At 57.4% G+C, this 16677-nt stretch overlaps 5 protein-coding genes across 5 annotated transcripts; 3 read left to right on the plus strand and 2 right to left on the minus strand.

Moving 5' to 3' along the window:
* Positions 1 to 98: 98 nt before the first annotated feature.
* E0L32_009475 (uncharacterized protein) lies at positions 99 to 1837 on the minus strand (the record flags this gene model as incomplete). The annotated part of the gene is made up of 2 exons (XM_031144445.1): positions 99 to 1367; positions 1427 to 1837. The coding sequence occupies 2 exons, from the start codon at positions 1835 to 1837 to the stop codon at positions 99 to 101; spliced, it is 1680 nt and encodes a 559-aa protein (XP_030990994.1).
* Positions 1838 to 2850: 1013 nt separating this feature from the next.
* Positions 2851 to 4287, plus strand: E0L32_009476 (uncharacterized protein; the record flags this gene model as incomplete). Its single annotated transcript, XM_031144446.1, has 2 exons — positions 2851 to 3031; positions 3101 to 4287. 2 exons carry the CDS (start codon positions 2851 to 2853, stop codon positions 4285 to 4287), a joined length of 1368 nt encoding a protein of 455 aa, XP_030990995.1.
* A 1122-nt stretch (positions 4288 to 5409) lies between these two features.
* E0L32_009477 (uncharacterized protein) lies at positions 5410 to 6742 on the plus strand (the record flags this gene model as incomplete). The annotated part of the gene is made up of 2 exons (XM_031144447.1): positions 5410 to 5789; positions 5896 to 6742. 2 exons carry the CDS (start codon positions 5410 to 5412, stop codon positions 6740 to 6742), a joined length of 1227 nt encoding a protein of 408 aa, XP_030990996.1.
* Positions 6743 to 10388: 3646 nt separating this feature from the next.
* E0L32_009478 (uncharacterized protein) lies at positions 10389 to 13796 on the plus strand (the record flags this gene model as incomplete). Its single annotated transcript, XM_031144448.1, has 5 exons — positions 10389 to 10587; positions 10692 to 10837; positions 10893 to 10986; positions 11041 to 13632; positions 13690 to 13796. 5 exons carry the CDS (start codon positions 10389 to 10391, stop codon positions 13794 to 13796), a joined length of 3138 nt encoding a protein of 1045 aa, XP_030990997.1.
* A 1066-nt stretch (positions 13797 to 14862) lies between these two features.
* Positions 14863 to 15429, minus strand: E0L32_009479 (uncharacterized protein; the record flags this gene model as incomplete). The annotated part of the gene is made up of 1 exon (XM_031144449.1): positions 14863 to 15429. One exon carries the CDS (start codon positions 15427 to 15429, stop codon positions 14863 to 14865), a length of 567 nt encoding a protein of 188 aa, XP_030990998.1.
* Positions 15430 to 16677: the final 1248 nt, after the last annotated feature.

Below are 16677 nucleotides of genomic sequence, written 5' to 3' on the forward strand. Positions count from 1 at the left end.
AATGCTACCTATGGTCTCGCAAGAGGAGGCACTCTTCTCTCTTCTCTCGAATCGGTCAGTGATTGTCTGAACTCCCCAATGGTCCGGTCCTCTCCATTTCAGTCCCCACGTCCGTAGCTCTTGACACGGCTGAAGAAGAATGGCTTGTCGTTCTTGAGCCCAAACTCGGCCCAGTCGTCCGTCAGCCGGTTGTAGCTGTAGAACCCCCTCCACACGAGCTTGTTGTTGCGCGTGCCGCCGCCGGCCCGCCCGGCGCTCCGCAGCGCCAGCTCCAGGCGGTACAGATACTTGCCCACGCCTTCGGTCTCGACCACCAGGTCCGCCTCCGGGTCGTCGCCCTTGTCGCCCGCCGACGCCGACGCCGCGGCCGCGGCGTCGACGGAGCCGAGACGCCACCGGCCCCGGAGCGCGTGCTGCATGACGGCGGACGGGAGATGCGAGCCGGCACCCGCGGCGCCGGCACCGGGACCCGCGTGGAGGGCGAGGGCGTCGCGCGCGAGGTGGTGCACGACGTCCTGGGGCTCGGCGGTGGTGAGCAGGCTGATGGCCGTGCCGTCGCGCAGCAGGCGCAGGTAGCGGAAGTAGGTGACGATGTGGACGGGGCTGTTCCAGGTGACCTGGGAGGCCGAGGCCTGGCCCGAGCGGATGTAGTTGACGGTCGAGATGTAGCAGCCGTTGAAGCGGACGCGGGGCCGCTGGCGGAACATGCGCTGCCAGGAGGAGCGGTAGCGGGGCCCGCGCAGGAGGGACGCCGTGGTGGCGAGGGCGGCGGCGCGGCTGGCGGCGGCGCGGGCCTCGGGGGTGAGGAAGATGGTGGCGGCGGCGGTGGCGGCGTCGTCATCGCCGTTCTCCGGGTCGAGTTCTTCTTCTTCTTCTTCGTCGCAGTCGTCGTCGTCGTCCGCGGGTCCCCATGAGATGCTCTTTTGCCAGGTGCGGTGCATGGCAGGGAAGCCAAAGTCGGACTCGAGGCAGACGGAGCGCCAGATCTGGTCCTCGGTGGTGACGAGGTAGGCCAGGCGCTTGCAGACCTGGGCCAGGCGGACAAAGTCGGCGACGTCGGCGACGGCCACGTCGTGCATGATGTGGACGAGGATCTCTTGCGGGAGGTCTGCGATCGGGCAGGGGGGCTGCGGCATGCCCTCCACCTCGGGGACAGCGGGCTCGATGGACAGGCCCTGGAAGCTGGCGATGAGCTCCTTCATCGTCGGCGGCTGCGCGTCCAAGGGATTGGCTGCTGTTGCACCTGGTGCAGTTGTACTAGCAGCTTGCGCTGTGCTTGGCTGGCCTTCATGGCTGGATTGTGCAGCCGGCTTGGGCGGTGCTGGAAAGTGCTTGTTCTTGTATTTCTTGTCTACTGCAGGATCCATCTGAGAAGGACGTCAGTAAAAGGGGTCCGACAGCCTACTAGTGTGGTATCTTCACTCACTCTAAATGCTTTGCGGTACAACTGCAAGCTGTCCCCGAGGCTCCCCTGGGTTTCCCTCTCCACGGCTTTCTCATAATGCTCGAGCGCTGTCACGGGTTCCTCAACCACAGCGGCGGCCGAGGGGCGAGCAGGACCGGTGTCCTCACTGGGTAGGTCGTAGCTCTGAGCCTGGAAATCATCGTCGTCGTGTTCCTTCGCCACGGGCTTCTGATGGCTCGCAACGAGGTGCCTGGGCGGAGCTGACGTCCGGTGGTGCGAGCGGGCAGGTACCGCCGGTGTGGATGATGAGGGTCCGGGCTGAGCCGGCTGGGCCTGACCCGCAGTGCCGGTGGGCTTCTTGGCCCTGACCTCTGCCCGCCATTGCTCCCTGAAGGACTCGAGCTCGGAGCTTATGTCTTTTGACTGGTCCATGACATGCGGCTAGTTGACAACGGTGAAAGAGGTGAGAGTCAACGGCGGTGATGCATCCCCGGCCCCGTAGATACCACTAAGTCCGAGACTATGATTTGTCTCTGATCCCCTTCTGAGGAAATTCGACGTAGAATGAGGACAAGCTCAGAACCAATCCATTCCAATGATGGGAGCCGAGTAAGGTACTATGAGGACATCTCTCTTCATAAATCTCCAGAGTATGTTATCATGAACCTTGCTTGATATGTAGTTAGGTACCTTATCCACCGAATGACTGATATGGGGAGGCTAAAAGAGGTACCTAACGCCAATACAGTTCCCCTACGCGTCACGCTGACAAATATTAGCCAGAGCCTTCTAAGTGTCAGTTCCGCATTGAATGAATGAAGAGCACTGAATTGCCAGGGATTGTATCACTTGATCAGCCATCATTGCTAGAGCAATATTATCAGGTTTCAAGGGCGTATTTGCTGTGCCTTTTTGTTTTATTCCAGTATCAGCACCGAAATGTACGTACAGTCAATGATGGTTGAAGCTGTCACTAATTCGGTTCATGGCCTTGTGGAGTCACCGTCATGTATCGGGAGCTCCCTGCAACTGCAAAACGAATGATGACGGCTTTTGACGGCTTGAATGCCTGTAGGTCCCACAAAATCTTGCTCATAATTTTGCCATTGGGGCGCGCCTTTGCTGCTGCTGGAGTGGCAGTGGAGCCCCGATCTCTCGCCGATATCTTTTTCGTCCCTGACGCACCTTGAGAGCTCCGACTTCGTCCATTACCACCAACCTTGAAGGATTCCATTGCCAACAGTCAGAGGCTGGCACAAGGGCAGATCTTGCCTTTTGCCTTGCAAGCCCTCATCTGTGACACTCTACGACCTTTTTCCCTAATTTTTTTTTAAACCAAATCAGTCCCGAGGCTTATCATTGCGGCTTCATCTCCGAGAACCATCCCCTCTTCGGTCTTTTGCCTCGGACTTGCGCGCATTCGGCATTATGTCACCATAGGCGTCATGCCTACCTTACAGTCATCCAGAGGCGATCGCCGCCACGACGTCGCCCACGATGATTCAGTCGAGATCCGAAATGTGACGTCAAGCGATGCCGGCCCGGCGGGGAGCGGCCCTGTCGAGATCACTGCCGTGCAAAAGATGCTCTCTGCCACCACGGGTAGTTTCCTGACCGGATTTCTCAGTATGGCATCCATTTTATTTTATACATGCCCCGAGCCCGGTCGGACATAACAGCTAATGCGGACTACAGTGACACCTCTAGATGTTGTGCGCGTCCGATGGCAAGCGCAAGGGGTCAGGCAAACGGCTACCGACTTCCAGAAGCTGCCTGCCGATTTACAGAAGATCGCCGCCTCGGCGCCCTCCTTTCGACCGGCCAATCTTGGGGTCACTGAATGCTGCCGAGAGGTCTTTTTTATGAACAATACTGCCGAGGTTTGCATCGCTGGCACGAGATTGGGGGGGATCCACGCCCCAGTCGGAGGGATTGACTGCGCGGTTGAACAAACGCAGCAGAGGACATACAGCTCAACGCTGGACGGGCTCAGAAAGATTGCTCGGAATGAGGGCGTCACCACGCTCTGGAGAGGGCTCTCTCCCACCCTCCTCATGGCCATTCCTGGCAACATCATCTACTTCACCGGCTACGAATGGCTTCGTTTCAACCATCTGAGCCCGATCGCGAAGACTTGCAACGACCTGTATGCCCCGCTCGTGGCAGGCTCTGTGGCCAGAGTCCTTGCTGCTGCTGCGGTCAGCCCGATCGAGCTTTTCCGGACGAGACTCCAGGCGTCGCACGGCTCTTCTGCGGCAGGCCATGTCGCTGACACCCTCCACAGCATTCGAGAGATGGTTGGACTGAACGGTTACCGATCGCTATGGCGAGGCTTGAATCTGACCCTGTGGAGAGATGTGCCCTTTTCGGGCATGTACTGGTGGGGCTACGAGACGATCCGCGGAAAGCTGACGGATGCGCGCGAGAGACATCACGGCGCCCATCTAGATATGGGGAGCGGCCGAGGGCGGGCGAGACGCATGTCACAGAGCCGCGAGAACCACACCGATACGTTTGTGGACAGCTTCACCGCGGGCGCCATGTCGGGCGCCATTGCGGCCGTCGCTACTACGCCCTTTGATGTGGGCAAGACGCGAACCCAGGTGTTCCGTGATTCTGCCCAGAAGGCCGCCGTCAGTGGCGAAGCGAAGGCGGCACCGGCCAAGGTTCCCGAAGAACAGAGGATGGCCCGGCTGCTCTGGCATATCTTCCGGACGGAGGGCATGCAAGGACTGTTCAGGGGCTGGATCCCGCGCACCCTCAAGGTTGCGCCCTCTTGCGCCATCATGATCAGCACCTACGAGCTGGGCAAGAGGCTCTTCCGGGACGTGAACGAGAAGGCAGCGCAGAAGCATGCCGAGCGTGACGAACACCGAGACTGAGGGAGAAGGCCCTTCTCCCTTGTACTGTATGCATCTACTTTTCGCATGGGCTTGGCGTTTATCGGAGAGTTATACCACTGTTTTACTTGTAGAGCGAGCGCATGGATTTGGGCCAACATTGGTCCTGGACGGACGGGGTCACAGATACCATTCACTCAACACGGATAGAGGAGCACGAAAATCCTTAGAGTAGACAAACTGTACCAACAGCACAAATGAATCAATCTCTCCCCAACCCACATTGCACCCGATAACCATGCAATTGCCCTTGGCATAGGACACAAGCCTCGACCAGCACCCTTGGTGCGGGACCTCAGCTCAGGTCGGGTACTCCGCTTTCGATAACATCAAACTCTCTTTCTCCCCCATGACGTCTTCCAGTTGGCGCTTCCGTCTGTAGCAGGACCTTTGAGAGCGATTGGGATCATTGTTCATAAACTGGACACCAGTTGCGGCCAAGGCAAGTCGAATTGGCCCTCGAAGGACATTGGTGCCTGCATGGTCTCCTCTTTCCCAGTCTTTGGATCTTCTCTCCAGCGAGCTGAGGTGAGGGGAAGTTGGCGCTATTCGCAGCCCTGGAGGCAGCAGGGCGCCACTTTTACCTAGAAGAAGCAAGCACTGGACACGGCTCCCCCCCCCCCCCCCCCCCCCCCCGGTCCACTGCAGCTTAATTGCTACGCGAAAATACACGCCTTCTCCTATTAAAAAGGGCGTCTTGAAACGCGTTATCCCGTGAAGCTGTAAGACCCATTGCACTTCGCGCACCCTTTTCCTCCCTAAAGGAGTTTAATTTAGCGAGTCGGCCTCAATCGGACGTTTAGAGGAGCTTTTGCTGAGAGTCGTCCTTCTACTGCTACACACGACCTCCTCCATTGTAGTGGCACCCTTTCTGTACAATTTGGTTGAGCAGCCGCCGTTTGTTTGCCTGGATCACTCACAGAATTGATCCTGATTGAGTCTTCTTGTGCCATTATTCCACATTGCCTCTTCAAGATTCATTTCCTCAAACCCATCAGACGTCCCTTGCTCGCTCCGCCCTCCCGCAACCTCTTTTTCCTCCGAGTCCTTTTGTCTCTACACCCCACAAGCATCACATCTCCTGCCGGGACCTCGACGGCGGCCATGTCCTCGTTCAAGCGCAAGGCTGGCGGCAACTTCCCGGACTCGGATGCCAAAAAGTCCAAGCCCAACGGCAGCATCACCTCCTTCTTTGGCCAGCCCAAGGTCGTCCATACGGCCGCCAAGGCTGGGGCGGCAGCAGGCTCCGAGAATGGGCCCGAAGTTGCAGCGCCCAAGTTTGACAAGGCGAAATGGGTAGCCAAGCTGACTCCGGAGCAGAAGGGACTGCTCAAGCTTGAGATTGAGACCTTGGACGAGAGCTGGCTGGCCCACCTCAAGGACGAGGTCACGAGCAAGGAGTTCCTGGAACTGAAGCGGTTCCTCGACCGTGAGGCCAACGCGGGCAAGAAGATCTTCCCTCCCAAGGAGGATGTGTACTCCTGGTATGCACACATACGCAACTTGAACCCCCCCAATGGTCTCGATACGATACCACATGCAGAATTGGCTCTCGAGGTACTAACCGTATAACCTTCCCCCCAAATAAAGGTCCCGCCACACCCCCTTCCACAACGTCAAGGTCGTCATCCTCGGCCAGGACCCCTACCACAACCACAACCAGGCCCACGGGCTGGCGTTCTCGGTGCGGCCGCCGACGCCGGCGCCGCCCTCGCTCAAGAACATGTACACGTGCCTCAAGAACGACTACCCGGGATTCACGCCGCCGGCGAACCGCGGCGGGCTGCTGACGCCCTGGGCCGAGCGCGGCGTCCTGCTGCTCAACACGTGCCTCACGGTGCGGGCCCACGAGGCCAACTCGCACGCCAACCGCGGGTGGGAGAAGTTCACGCAGCGCGTCATCGACCTCGTCGCGGCGCGGCGGCAGCGCGGCGTCGTCTTCATGGCGTGGGGCACGCCCGCCGGCAAGAGGGTCGCCAGGGTCGACGGGGCCAAGCACCTCGTGCTCAAGAGCGTGCACCCGAGCCCGCTGAGCGCGGCGCGCGGGTTCTTCACCTGCCGCCACTTCCGCGCGGCCAACGAGTGGCTCGTCAAGCGGTACGGGCCCGAGGGGGAGATCGACTGGAGCCTGAGCCCGGGCACGTCGACCAAGGCTGCGGCTGCGGCGCCCGCTCCCGCTCCCGCTCCTGCTGCTGCTCCCGCTCCCGCTCCTACCGCGGCCTCCTCTGCCCCTGGGTCTGCTGTGGATGCTGTGGACGCGGAGGAGGAGGAGGCTCTGGCGGCGGTGCTCGAAGAGGCGGAGGCGGAGGCAGGCGTGGGTAAGAAAGAGGCCGGGAAGGCCGTGGACACACCAGCAAAGGCCGAGAAGAAGGTTCAGATCGTCGACGAGAATACGAACCCCGAGGAGACCGAGACCGAGACCGAGACCGAGGCCTGAAAGGGTTCTTGGTTCTCGTGACAAGCCATGTGTATTCGTTCCAAAAAGGTTGTAGGGCGATACTGGATCTGTTGTTTTCCTAATGGCGTTGGGATTTGCGAGGGAAGCACTGCTACATGCGTTTCTTGCGTGGCACAGGTGTGTTCAATAGTCAATACGAGACTTTACGGCAGGTTCTTGCTGCCGGGGGACCTTTGCCAATGGGCTGTGTTCATGTCAAACTGCTACGCTCGTGCTTTCGTAGTGGCGTTTCGAGACTGGACGGCTGCCATAGTGGCAACCTTTCTACAAAGGGGAAAAGAGATGGGAGGCCGTTGCGAAAAAGCAAAGAGTAAAAAAAGTCCTTGGTACTACTGAGGCAAAAATATACGATAAAATCAAAAGGTCCTTGCACTTACACGGATCAAGGGCGGGAGGGAGTGCGGCCTGTTATCAAAAACACACACACACGGGCCCCCCTTCCCCATACTCATGGCCACGGCCCCGACTCGGACGGGGAGGAGGGGGAGATTGCTCGTCCGTCGTCAATCACCTCCAAGCGGGTAAATGTTATAATGTGGAGCTGGTGTACCAGATGATCGGGAAGTGTGCCGTGTATGGTCTGAGGACGTGCGAAGGGTCTCGGACTCTGATTGTTCCTGGCCCTTTTTTCGACGTTTACCTCGAGGTAGGTATCGCGAGAGACAGTCCTCGAAGTAGGTAGCAAAGGTCAAGCGAAGAGATGCGGCTTCTGGGTGGCTGCAGGAGTCATGGGAGGGTTGGCTACTAAAGTATGTACTAATGTAATGTACGGAGGGGAGTGCCTGATCTCCGTGGGCTGCAGCTCCATATGCAAGATGCAGACACACAAGCAGCAGTCGCTCGAGCGGCACATAATGAAGATCGAGTCTTGTGCAGCTGCAAAGCGTCTTACACGAACGCTCTCGGGCAATTTCGTGCCCCATCCGTCGTTCTGTGGCACTGGGATCAATAATACCCCCCCCCCCCCTTTTTCGCTCCGGAAATTTTGAAACGATTGAACAACATATGTATCACGTCCATAAGCAAAGGTCCGAGGTGGATTCACATTATACATGTCTCAGGTCGTGGGGACGAGGAGTAGATACGAAAAAAGAAGCATGAATTGGAGTTCCAGCCCGAACGCTTGGGCCATCTATCTCTACTTGTATTTGGGCTGACCGTCCGTCCGCATCACATTGCCCTTGTCCGCGCATCGAGGTTCTGATTTGTCGTCGGTCTGGCTGCGCATTGAACGCCACGACAACTCATTGAAGGGGGTGGGTTGTCGGTCTGGTTCGGGAGTCGGGAGCAAGGCACAGCCAATGGCTTGCTTGTCCATGAGAGCAGGGCCCGGGACCTCAGCTGGGTTGAGGGCTTGCGTGCATCGCTGCCCGTGATGACATCGGTATTCGTTCAAAGATGGGGAGAGGACCGGCCTGCTCACTTGCTGAGTTGGCTCTTTCTGCGCTGGCATGATCGCGCATGCTGTCATTGGCGTCCCAATCTGGTCTGGGTACCGACAGGCCTGTCGAGCACATTGGCCCGATATTATGGGCTCCTGGTGTGTTAGTGACAAGGGGAAAGGGGAGAGAGGGGGGTGGTTGTAGCGAGTGGACCCTACAAGTAGAATCCGCTTCTTGACAGAGACGCTCAATTTATGTACAAGTACTACATCCACTTCATACTTGCACTTGCACAGAGAGGTAGGTACCAGACTTGCCATGGGGACTAGGTCCCTGCCAAAGACCGTCATTGGAATGGTAGATCTGGAACACGACGCTGAGGACTCGAGGCTCAATAGGTGCGAGAGACGAAGGGGTCACGACGATTGATGATACCTAACGGCAATGTCGGCAGAGGGCGGAAAATTAAGCAGCTGCACGCACTCTGTCAGTGCCGGTCCCATCATCAAATCCTGCATCGCATTTACGGAGCAGATGGACTGCTGGATTGGGAAATGTTTCACCCCCAGTGCCGTACGAACCAGTCAGCTCTTTTACTGCTTTGTCCTTCTCCTCTATTGTACAAATCTTGTAGTTACAATGCTACCACCGTAGCTAGGGTCTCACCATCCAGCCCAGCTAGGAGCTTGTGGTCCACCACCACCCACCGCCCACCGTTGGCAGCTCTCCACTAAAACTTTACTCGCGGGGGGGCAGCGGAAAAGGGTCTAAGACTAGCGGCCAGCGCCGCCCAAGCGGGTGTCTAGCGGCAGGCATAGCGTCCGCTCTGGGACTCTGGGAGGGGCTGGCCAGGGCGCTAGCCATCTGAAGAGGCGCGCCAGAAAGGGCGACGACAATCCTTCAATCTTAAACATGCGCGTTGACTGGACGTTTTAGCACGCCAGTTGGTCGGGGGCATGGCCCTCTGCCCAATTTTACTTGTATTACCCATCCACCACCACCCTGGCCTGGCTCCTGGCTGGTCTGGAACTGGCATTTATTTCCTCTCACGCGTGCGTCTTCTGCCGGTACAAGTACTCCGTAGTTAGAGGGGAGAGCAGGCTGGAGACAACATCGACATCGATACACGGTGGCACCCAGCCAAGGTCGTTCAACTGGTATGATATGCGGGTGCTCTGTGCGTCATGCATAAACTCCGGGCATAGCTCCTCCCTCGGTCGAGTCCCTCATCCCTCATCCCTCATCCCTCATCGAATCGGCCTTGACATTGTCGTGCCCGTCGCGGCGGTAGTTAACTACCTAAGTTGCGCAAGGGTCGCAGCACGGACAGGAGGGCCCCTTGCCCCAATACAAGTACTTGTAGATCCATGCCACCAAGACTTGCAACGATCCATACCCTCTCACGATGCGGTGGATAACAACCAGAAGCCTTCAATGGTGATTCCCGGGTTCACATCACGCCCGTCGGAATCAGGTCGGCCAAAGACCGCAGTCTTTGATGTGTATTCTATTCTCGCTGGACTCCGAGGGCCGTGAGCGCACCGACCACCACTCTGTTGAACCTACCAATCTAATAACTAGGTAACTATACTATCCTGCCCGACGTTGGAATTCTTGGTCTGCTGTAGTTACCTACTTGTAGCGATCCACGACGGTTTGAAGCCCAATTGAATTCTTGCCAACCCATGCAAATCTCCCATCTCTCCATCCACCCGTTGTTGCACACACGCCCCTCCCCCCTCTCCCCCCACCCTTCTTCAAGACTTCCAATCTCCTTCCCCCTGAAAGCGCACTGCACCTCGACCAAGTTTCCCTCTTCTCGACCTCGTCAGTTCTTTTTCACCATCTTCTAACCCCTACAATCGTTTCCTTGCCTAGCATTTGCCATTATTCTTGTTGCGATACCCTTCTGCCGTGCGCCCCGGACAGTCACCAGGCGCGCTCCTGCTTGCTGTCACGGTCCATGCTCTGGCGTACTTCACTGCCCGCAGCTTTATACTTCCTTCACAGCTGTTATAGCCCCCTGAACCAGGGGCAATTTTGAAATCCTACCCTCTCTTCCTTTCCTCTTCCTGTCGGCCGATCCCGCTTCGATCGTAACGTATCCTGAACTTATCGAAATCGTCTCCATCTGAGGACCCAGCCTGGTCTGATCTTCCCACTGCCGCTTCCACAGCACGCACTCGAGCCCTCGATATCTGCCTCTTCGATCGTAGCCCCAGAGCAGTGATTGAAGCCCGACCATGGCCGGCTTCTTCTCCCGCCTCAAGGGCAAGGACGGTTCCTCGAAAGCCAAGTCCAAGAAGCAGGCCCACCTCGACGCCCTCGCGAGCCAGCTACCCCAGAAGCCGAAATGGGACGACGCCTACGCGCGCAAGACGGTCGAGCCCGAGGAGATCCAGGAATTGGTCCGGAGATGTACAGAGGAGCTCAAGGCCAGAGGTACGATATGCGCATTGTTCTCTCCCGCTGTGCACTGCTTGCTACATCCTCTACATGTGGCCTGCAAATTTTGGTATTGAAGCTAAACCGAACTCTTGCGACAGCCCTCGACCACCCATTCCTTCTTCTGCCCTTCCGTCCGACTTCCGATCCCAGCGCTGTGCGCACGTTTGTGCGCCACTTCTTTGATAGCCATGCCACGATGCGCGGGGAGGCTCTGATACAAGAGCTCCGTATGGCTGAGCCAATGGTTGGTACTCGCACAGCTTGGATGGTCCGGTGTCGCACTCTAACCTGGATGATAGGTCATCTCGGGCGTGATAAAGTGGTGCTGGAGCAGGTTGCAGGGTGGTCTCGTGGGGTGGGATGCCTATGAACTCTTCAAGGTCGGCGAGCAGGGTGAGTCTTCTTCAGCTTCTCTACCTCTCGAACCTGGCAACTGACCGCCTATAGACTCGAGCTTTGCACGAGACTCATTCAAGACCTTTATTCCCCTGAGTGTCGAGAATGGCGCTCGCTCATGCATTATTTTCGACTTTTTTGACCTTCTGGCTGCCATCTCCGCCCACGGCAAGACCAACGGTCTCGGTGGTCGCAAGGTCTCGCGCATGGCTGCGTGGTGGACCTTTGAGCAGAAGGACACTGGTAATGGATTTGAGGGCGGTTACAAGGCTTGGCTCAGCGCGGCCGATGCTACAAGCCATCTCTTCTTTGCCTACCTGAGGTCACTCGCCCCTCAGCAGAGTCAAGGAGGCATCTCCATGCTCCCCATGTCGTTGCAGAAGCTTCTACAGGAAACCGAGTACCCTCCTCAGAGGCCGTCTCTGATGATGTCGACAACTTACAAAGTGGTCATGATCGTCGACTCGGTCTCGCCTACACCTTTTGCTCTGCTGCGACGCGGGAATCACTTCCAGTACCGTGACGAGGACAGGGCTCTCAGAGAATTCTCCGAGTTTGAAGATCCGGTCCAGGCCTTGACTGAAGAGTGCCGCAGAGTTCTTAAGTCGATCTCGGCAGCAAATCAGACGCAAGCCGTGTCCAGTTCGAAGCACTCGACGAGCCTTCGGGATGCCTCGTGGTCGCGGTTCGAAGACATAGGCTTCACCAGCACCCTCGTTGAAGAGGAGGACGACGATGATGCTCCACTCTCGCCGCGCAAACCGCACCAGCAAAACGGCCTCAGGACCGCGCCCGCGTCTGGCAACGGCGGCGGCCGGCCCACCACTCCATCTTGGGCCGATTTCCTTTCATCCGGTTTCGTTGACGACGGCTCGGGCAGCCCGACGAACCTGCTTCTTCCACCTGACAAGGTCTTGCCTCCCATCGACACTGCTGTTCGTCAGCGGAGCTCCCAGTCCCACAGACCGAGGCTGGAGACGGAGCATCAACTCGAGCCCGGCGAGCTCGCCAGCATCTCTCGATTTGATTTGGACGATGCCTTCTGGTGGGTCTGGATGACCAGTCTGGCCCCTGAAGAGACACCTGAGAGGAAGTCTGCCTTTGGTCGCTGCGCCGTCGTCGAGACCAAGATCCGCACTGGGCGCTGGCTCGTCATGGAGGAGATGGTCAAGGGCGCCGCACCGGAACCGGATGCGGGGGCATATATTGCCGAGAAGAAGGGCTTCTTCAGCTGGACACGACGCAACAAGGGCATCTCTCGCAGCAAGTCTACTGGTCAGCATGCGCTTGACAAAGGGAGCAACTCGCTGAAGGCAAGCAGCACGATGGGCTTCAGCAAGACGAGTATCGGGCCAGACCAGCAGGCCAAGATCCAGGCCGCCGCTCAGCAGCTGCAGGCAAGGCAGCTCCAGCAGCAAGCCAAGGCAGCACAGCAGGACGCCAAGCCTCGCCGCGGTCGCAACGACCACGAGGTGATGCACGAGAAGACAAACAGTGTTCTCACCCTTCAACCCGTCATCATGAGCGAAGCCTCACCAGCCATGAAGTGGGCCAGCAAGTATGACAAGGAGACGATCCGTGAGGCATATCTCTCCAACACGAGCGCGGGACGAGGCATTCCGACTTCGGCCACAGCACCGGCCATGACCAATGGCCATTCCGCTATGAACGGTTACGACCACGCTCCGCAGGTGCCCGCAAAGGAGCCATCGGCTGCCGCACCGCACCACCCCGCTCCCATTGAGGAGAAGGCCGAGCCTGGACCAGAGCCTGCCACCGAAAAAGAGCTTGAAGCACCTGCTGACGTACATCCCGCTGACCGTCCCGACGCAGGTGGCCGAAGCACTCCTCTGCCGCCCCCTCCGAAGGACGAAGAGCCCAAGGCGTCGGAGTCGGCTCGAGAGAACATGGTGACTCCGGCTCCTGATCTGAGCCCGGAGAGCAAGAAGCGGGCCAACAAGCTGCACAAGGACCTCAAGGAGAAGGAGAAGAGCGGCGGTTTCCGCAAGCTGTTTGGCAGGAAGAACAGGCAGTCTAAGCTGCCGGACAATGCCGCTGCCGATGTGAACAACATGCTGGCCAAGGCCCCCACCGCCCCGAGCGCTCCTTCGCCGGAACCTGTACACCACGCGGAGCCTGCTATGGAGCAGCAACAGGCCATGGCGCACGACGCTCCGGAAAGCCTCACTCCCAGGGCGGAGCCAGCAGAGCCGCTCTCCTACTCGCAAACCCCAGTCGCTTCTATCGCTCCCGAGCCCTCTTACGAGCCTTCGGTGAACTCAGTCTCGCGGGTTGACACCGCCGACGAGCGCGAAGCCGACCACGAGTTCTCTCGCTTCGACCAGGGCCCGCTCGCGGACCAGCCTGCTTTCATTCCCGAGGACTCGGATGCCGAGACCGAAGATGCGGTTCCGCCGCCGATTGCCCGTCAGCGCTCGCCGGTCGTCGAGGTTCAGCACTCGCCGGTCGAGGAGCCCAAGAGGCAGCAGGCTGCGGCCCAGCCGGGCGTGCCGATGCAAGACCGCTGGGCCCAGATCCGCCAGAACGCGGCCAACCGCGCGGCTCAGCGCCAGAGCGAGGAGCAGAGCCGGGGAGGGCAGAGCAAGACCACGGATGGGGATGACGACACGAGCGGTGAAGAGAGTGAGTGGATTTCCCCCACGGCTTGCTTGTGAACCTTGTACTAATTGTGATGAACAGCCATCGAGTCTCGCGTCGCCCGCATCAAGGCTCGCGTTGCTGAGCTCACTGGTAACATGGAGGGCACAAGTGGCCCTGGCAGCCGTACGCCCCCTGTCCGCCGGTAAAATGCTCACTGCATTGAAACGGGTCCGGCCTGTGTCCTGCACTGCTGCGTAGTTGTTCGTCATTATCTCGGGCTCGCTGGCTTTCAGCTGGCTTTGAGTTTACGATTCTCTGATTGTTGGTTTACTTTCTCTTGCGATACTACTTGAATGATACCATTAGACAACCCCCTTTACCAACCAACACAGGTTATCTTTTTATTCATTTTTTTTTCATGCACTCTGAAACACAAAAGAAGATGCAGGCACGCACGAGCTGTCTCCCCTTATTCTCTATGTACTCCTCGCCTTGTTTTCTTGATATCCCACCCCCCCTAATCTTCACTTCGATTGTCAAGTCAAATACGTGTTTCTAAAGATGATACCGAAGCGTTTGTGTTCATCCTGGTGCTGTTCTTCGGTTCTGAATTGTCAGTCGGTATCTGACGACCCGTCTTCTCGGGCAAGAGGGCCTTGGTTCGACGGCGAGCTGCCGTCAAGGGCAGGGAGTACGTAGTTCTATGGAACAGGGCTTAGTAATTATCTTTGCTGAATGAAGAAAAGTGTTGTTTTCCGATACAGAGATTCATCAATACGGCTCCAGAAGGCCAGATCTGCACTGGCCCATCTCTGTGTCCTTGATTCATCTATACGAGATGTTCACATTGAGCTCTTACATGCGGGGACAAATCGTTGCCCTTCTATTACAGTGGAGCGGTGGACTATTATATGTTGGCCAAAACGGAGCAATGTTGGGTTTCATATCTCAAGTGCTAATTTGAGTTTGTTGGACCAAGATGAATAATCCAAAGGGATTGCTGCTTCATATGTATTTGAATAAACCCACAGAGGGAAGGGAATGGGGATTCACCAGTGTAGAAGTACAAGCAATGCTCATGCACACACACACATAGGCCGAACATGCACTTGGCAAGGGCATATCAACTCTATTCAAGAATGTCAAGATGATACTCCCCCCCCCTTCACCCTTTCTTATCCTCCCCTTGTCTTCTCCTCCAAAAAAGAAAATCCCCCAACGACATGGACTCTCTCTCCCTCAGCTCAGCTCAGCCCAGCTTCCACTCTACTCTCACTCAGCCTTGATCAGGCCCCAGACCACATACCCATCCGCCCGGACCATCGGGAACTCGTGCGGCGGCTGCACGCTGCCCGCGGCCCCGCCGCCGCCGCCGCCGAAGAGCGCGGCCATGTCGGCCTTGCAGCCGTCGCAGAGCGCAAAGGCGGCCTTGTTGCGCGACTCGAAGGCCGGGCAGCTGATGCGCGTGACGAGGCCGGCCCAGCGCTGCCGGGCCTGCTCGCCGCTCGCGGTCGAGAAGCGCGCGGGGCGGCGGCCGCTGTGGCCGCGCCTGCTGGCGGAGGAGGAGAAGGAGTCGGTGTCCGAATCTACGGCCGTCTCGTCCGAGTCGGAGAAGCTGGACCCGTGGCGGTGGTGGTCATAGTGGTGGCTGCCGCCGCCGCCGCCGCCGCCGTTGTTGAGAGAGGGCGGCGACGGCGCGGCCGGCGGTGGTCCGGGAGGGGCTGGGAGTGCGAGGAGCGGTGCGGTCCCCCGGTCGGCCTCCTCGGCTGCCTCGCAGCGCGGGACGGGGACGATGTAGTCTGCGCAGATGGGGCAGACGTGGATGTGCTGGAGGCACATAGTTCTTCTCTCTTCTCTTGTAGTCTGAGAGGTATGGTCTGCTGCTTCAGAAAGGGTCACACACAGTGAGTGTGGCGAGGAAGAGTACGGTCCCGGTTGTCTTTTCTTGAACAAAGGAAGGTGTGCCAAGGGACAGTACAGTCTGTATGGATTTGGGAATTTTAAATGGGAGTCAGTAGAGAAAGTAGGGCATTGAGAATGTCCAGATGTAAACCCTCTTATACACAATCTCTGAGCCTTGTCCCCCGTTGAAGAAACAAGTTTGCCTCTCTGATTGCTGGAGACACATGGTTCACAAACAAGCCATTGTCCACCGATCTAGTCAGTCAGTCAGTCTGTCATGTCATGTCAGGGAAGAGCCGTTGTGGGATGAGTTGTCGGTTTGCGTTCTGTCACAGTCAGCATCGTCCGCCCTTGGACTTGGAGACCTTGTTGCAATGTCATTTTGTTTGCAAAGGAGTGGAAACGCGAACACGAGAAGACTTTGAATGCCTTGGCCATTCAACCCCTCTCATCTATCACACTTTGTCATTGTTTCTCTTCTGATTTCCTGACTGCCTCCATTAGTAGCCATTGCTAATGAAAGTTTTGCTCTGAGGATCTCATTGCTGTATCTCCCACCAACAAGTATTTATTTAGATGGGAGGCACACAGCTGGATGACCTACAACTTTACAAAGCACACTGATGGCAAACCACCTAGAGTGAGTGTACTGGACTTGACAAACAGACAAGAGCACGTCCGGGAAACCCCAAAAACGTCGGAACACTGAATGGACCTTCAGCACACCGTGTGGTGTACAGTCAGAGTGTCTCACGGGAAGACAGCTACTCGTTTCCATCTTCCGAGTTAAATGGTGCATGCCCCCGGAAACAAGCGGCGGGTCCACATCGGCACCGTTCTTGTGGCCCGGCCCCGTCCCGGGAGACCACATGGCCCCCCACCACAGAAAGTCTCTCATCCCATCCATGACAGAATCAGTCTCGGTCTGGTTGCTAATTGAGGGTCCGTACTCCCTTCATTTCCTCGTCTCTAGAAATTGGACAGACCCTACAAACTCCCCTAGGCCTATCCCACTACTTTATGTGTTCCACGGGGCACAGGCAGGACGAAAGAGCCAAACCCTCCTAAGTCTTACGTCTGACACACAACCTTGACAACAGCAACACATGAATGTCACATACAATGACAAAGAAGAATGTTTGCCAATGATTTGTTTTCGATGGTTTTCCTATCCTTCTATGCTCC

This window comes from Thyridium curvatum (assembly GCF_004353045.1).
Source record: "Thyridium curvatum strain D216 chromosome Unknown NODE_69_length_225005_cov_99.022861, whole genome shotgun sequence".
Taxonomy (NCBI): domain Eukaryota; kingdom Fungi; phylum Ascomycota; class Sordariomycetes; order Thyridiales; family Thyridiaceae; genus Thyridium; species Thyridium curvatum.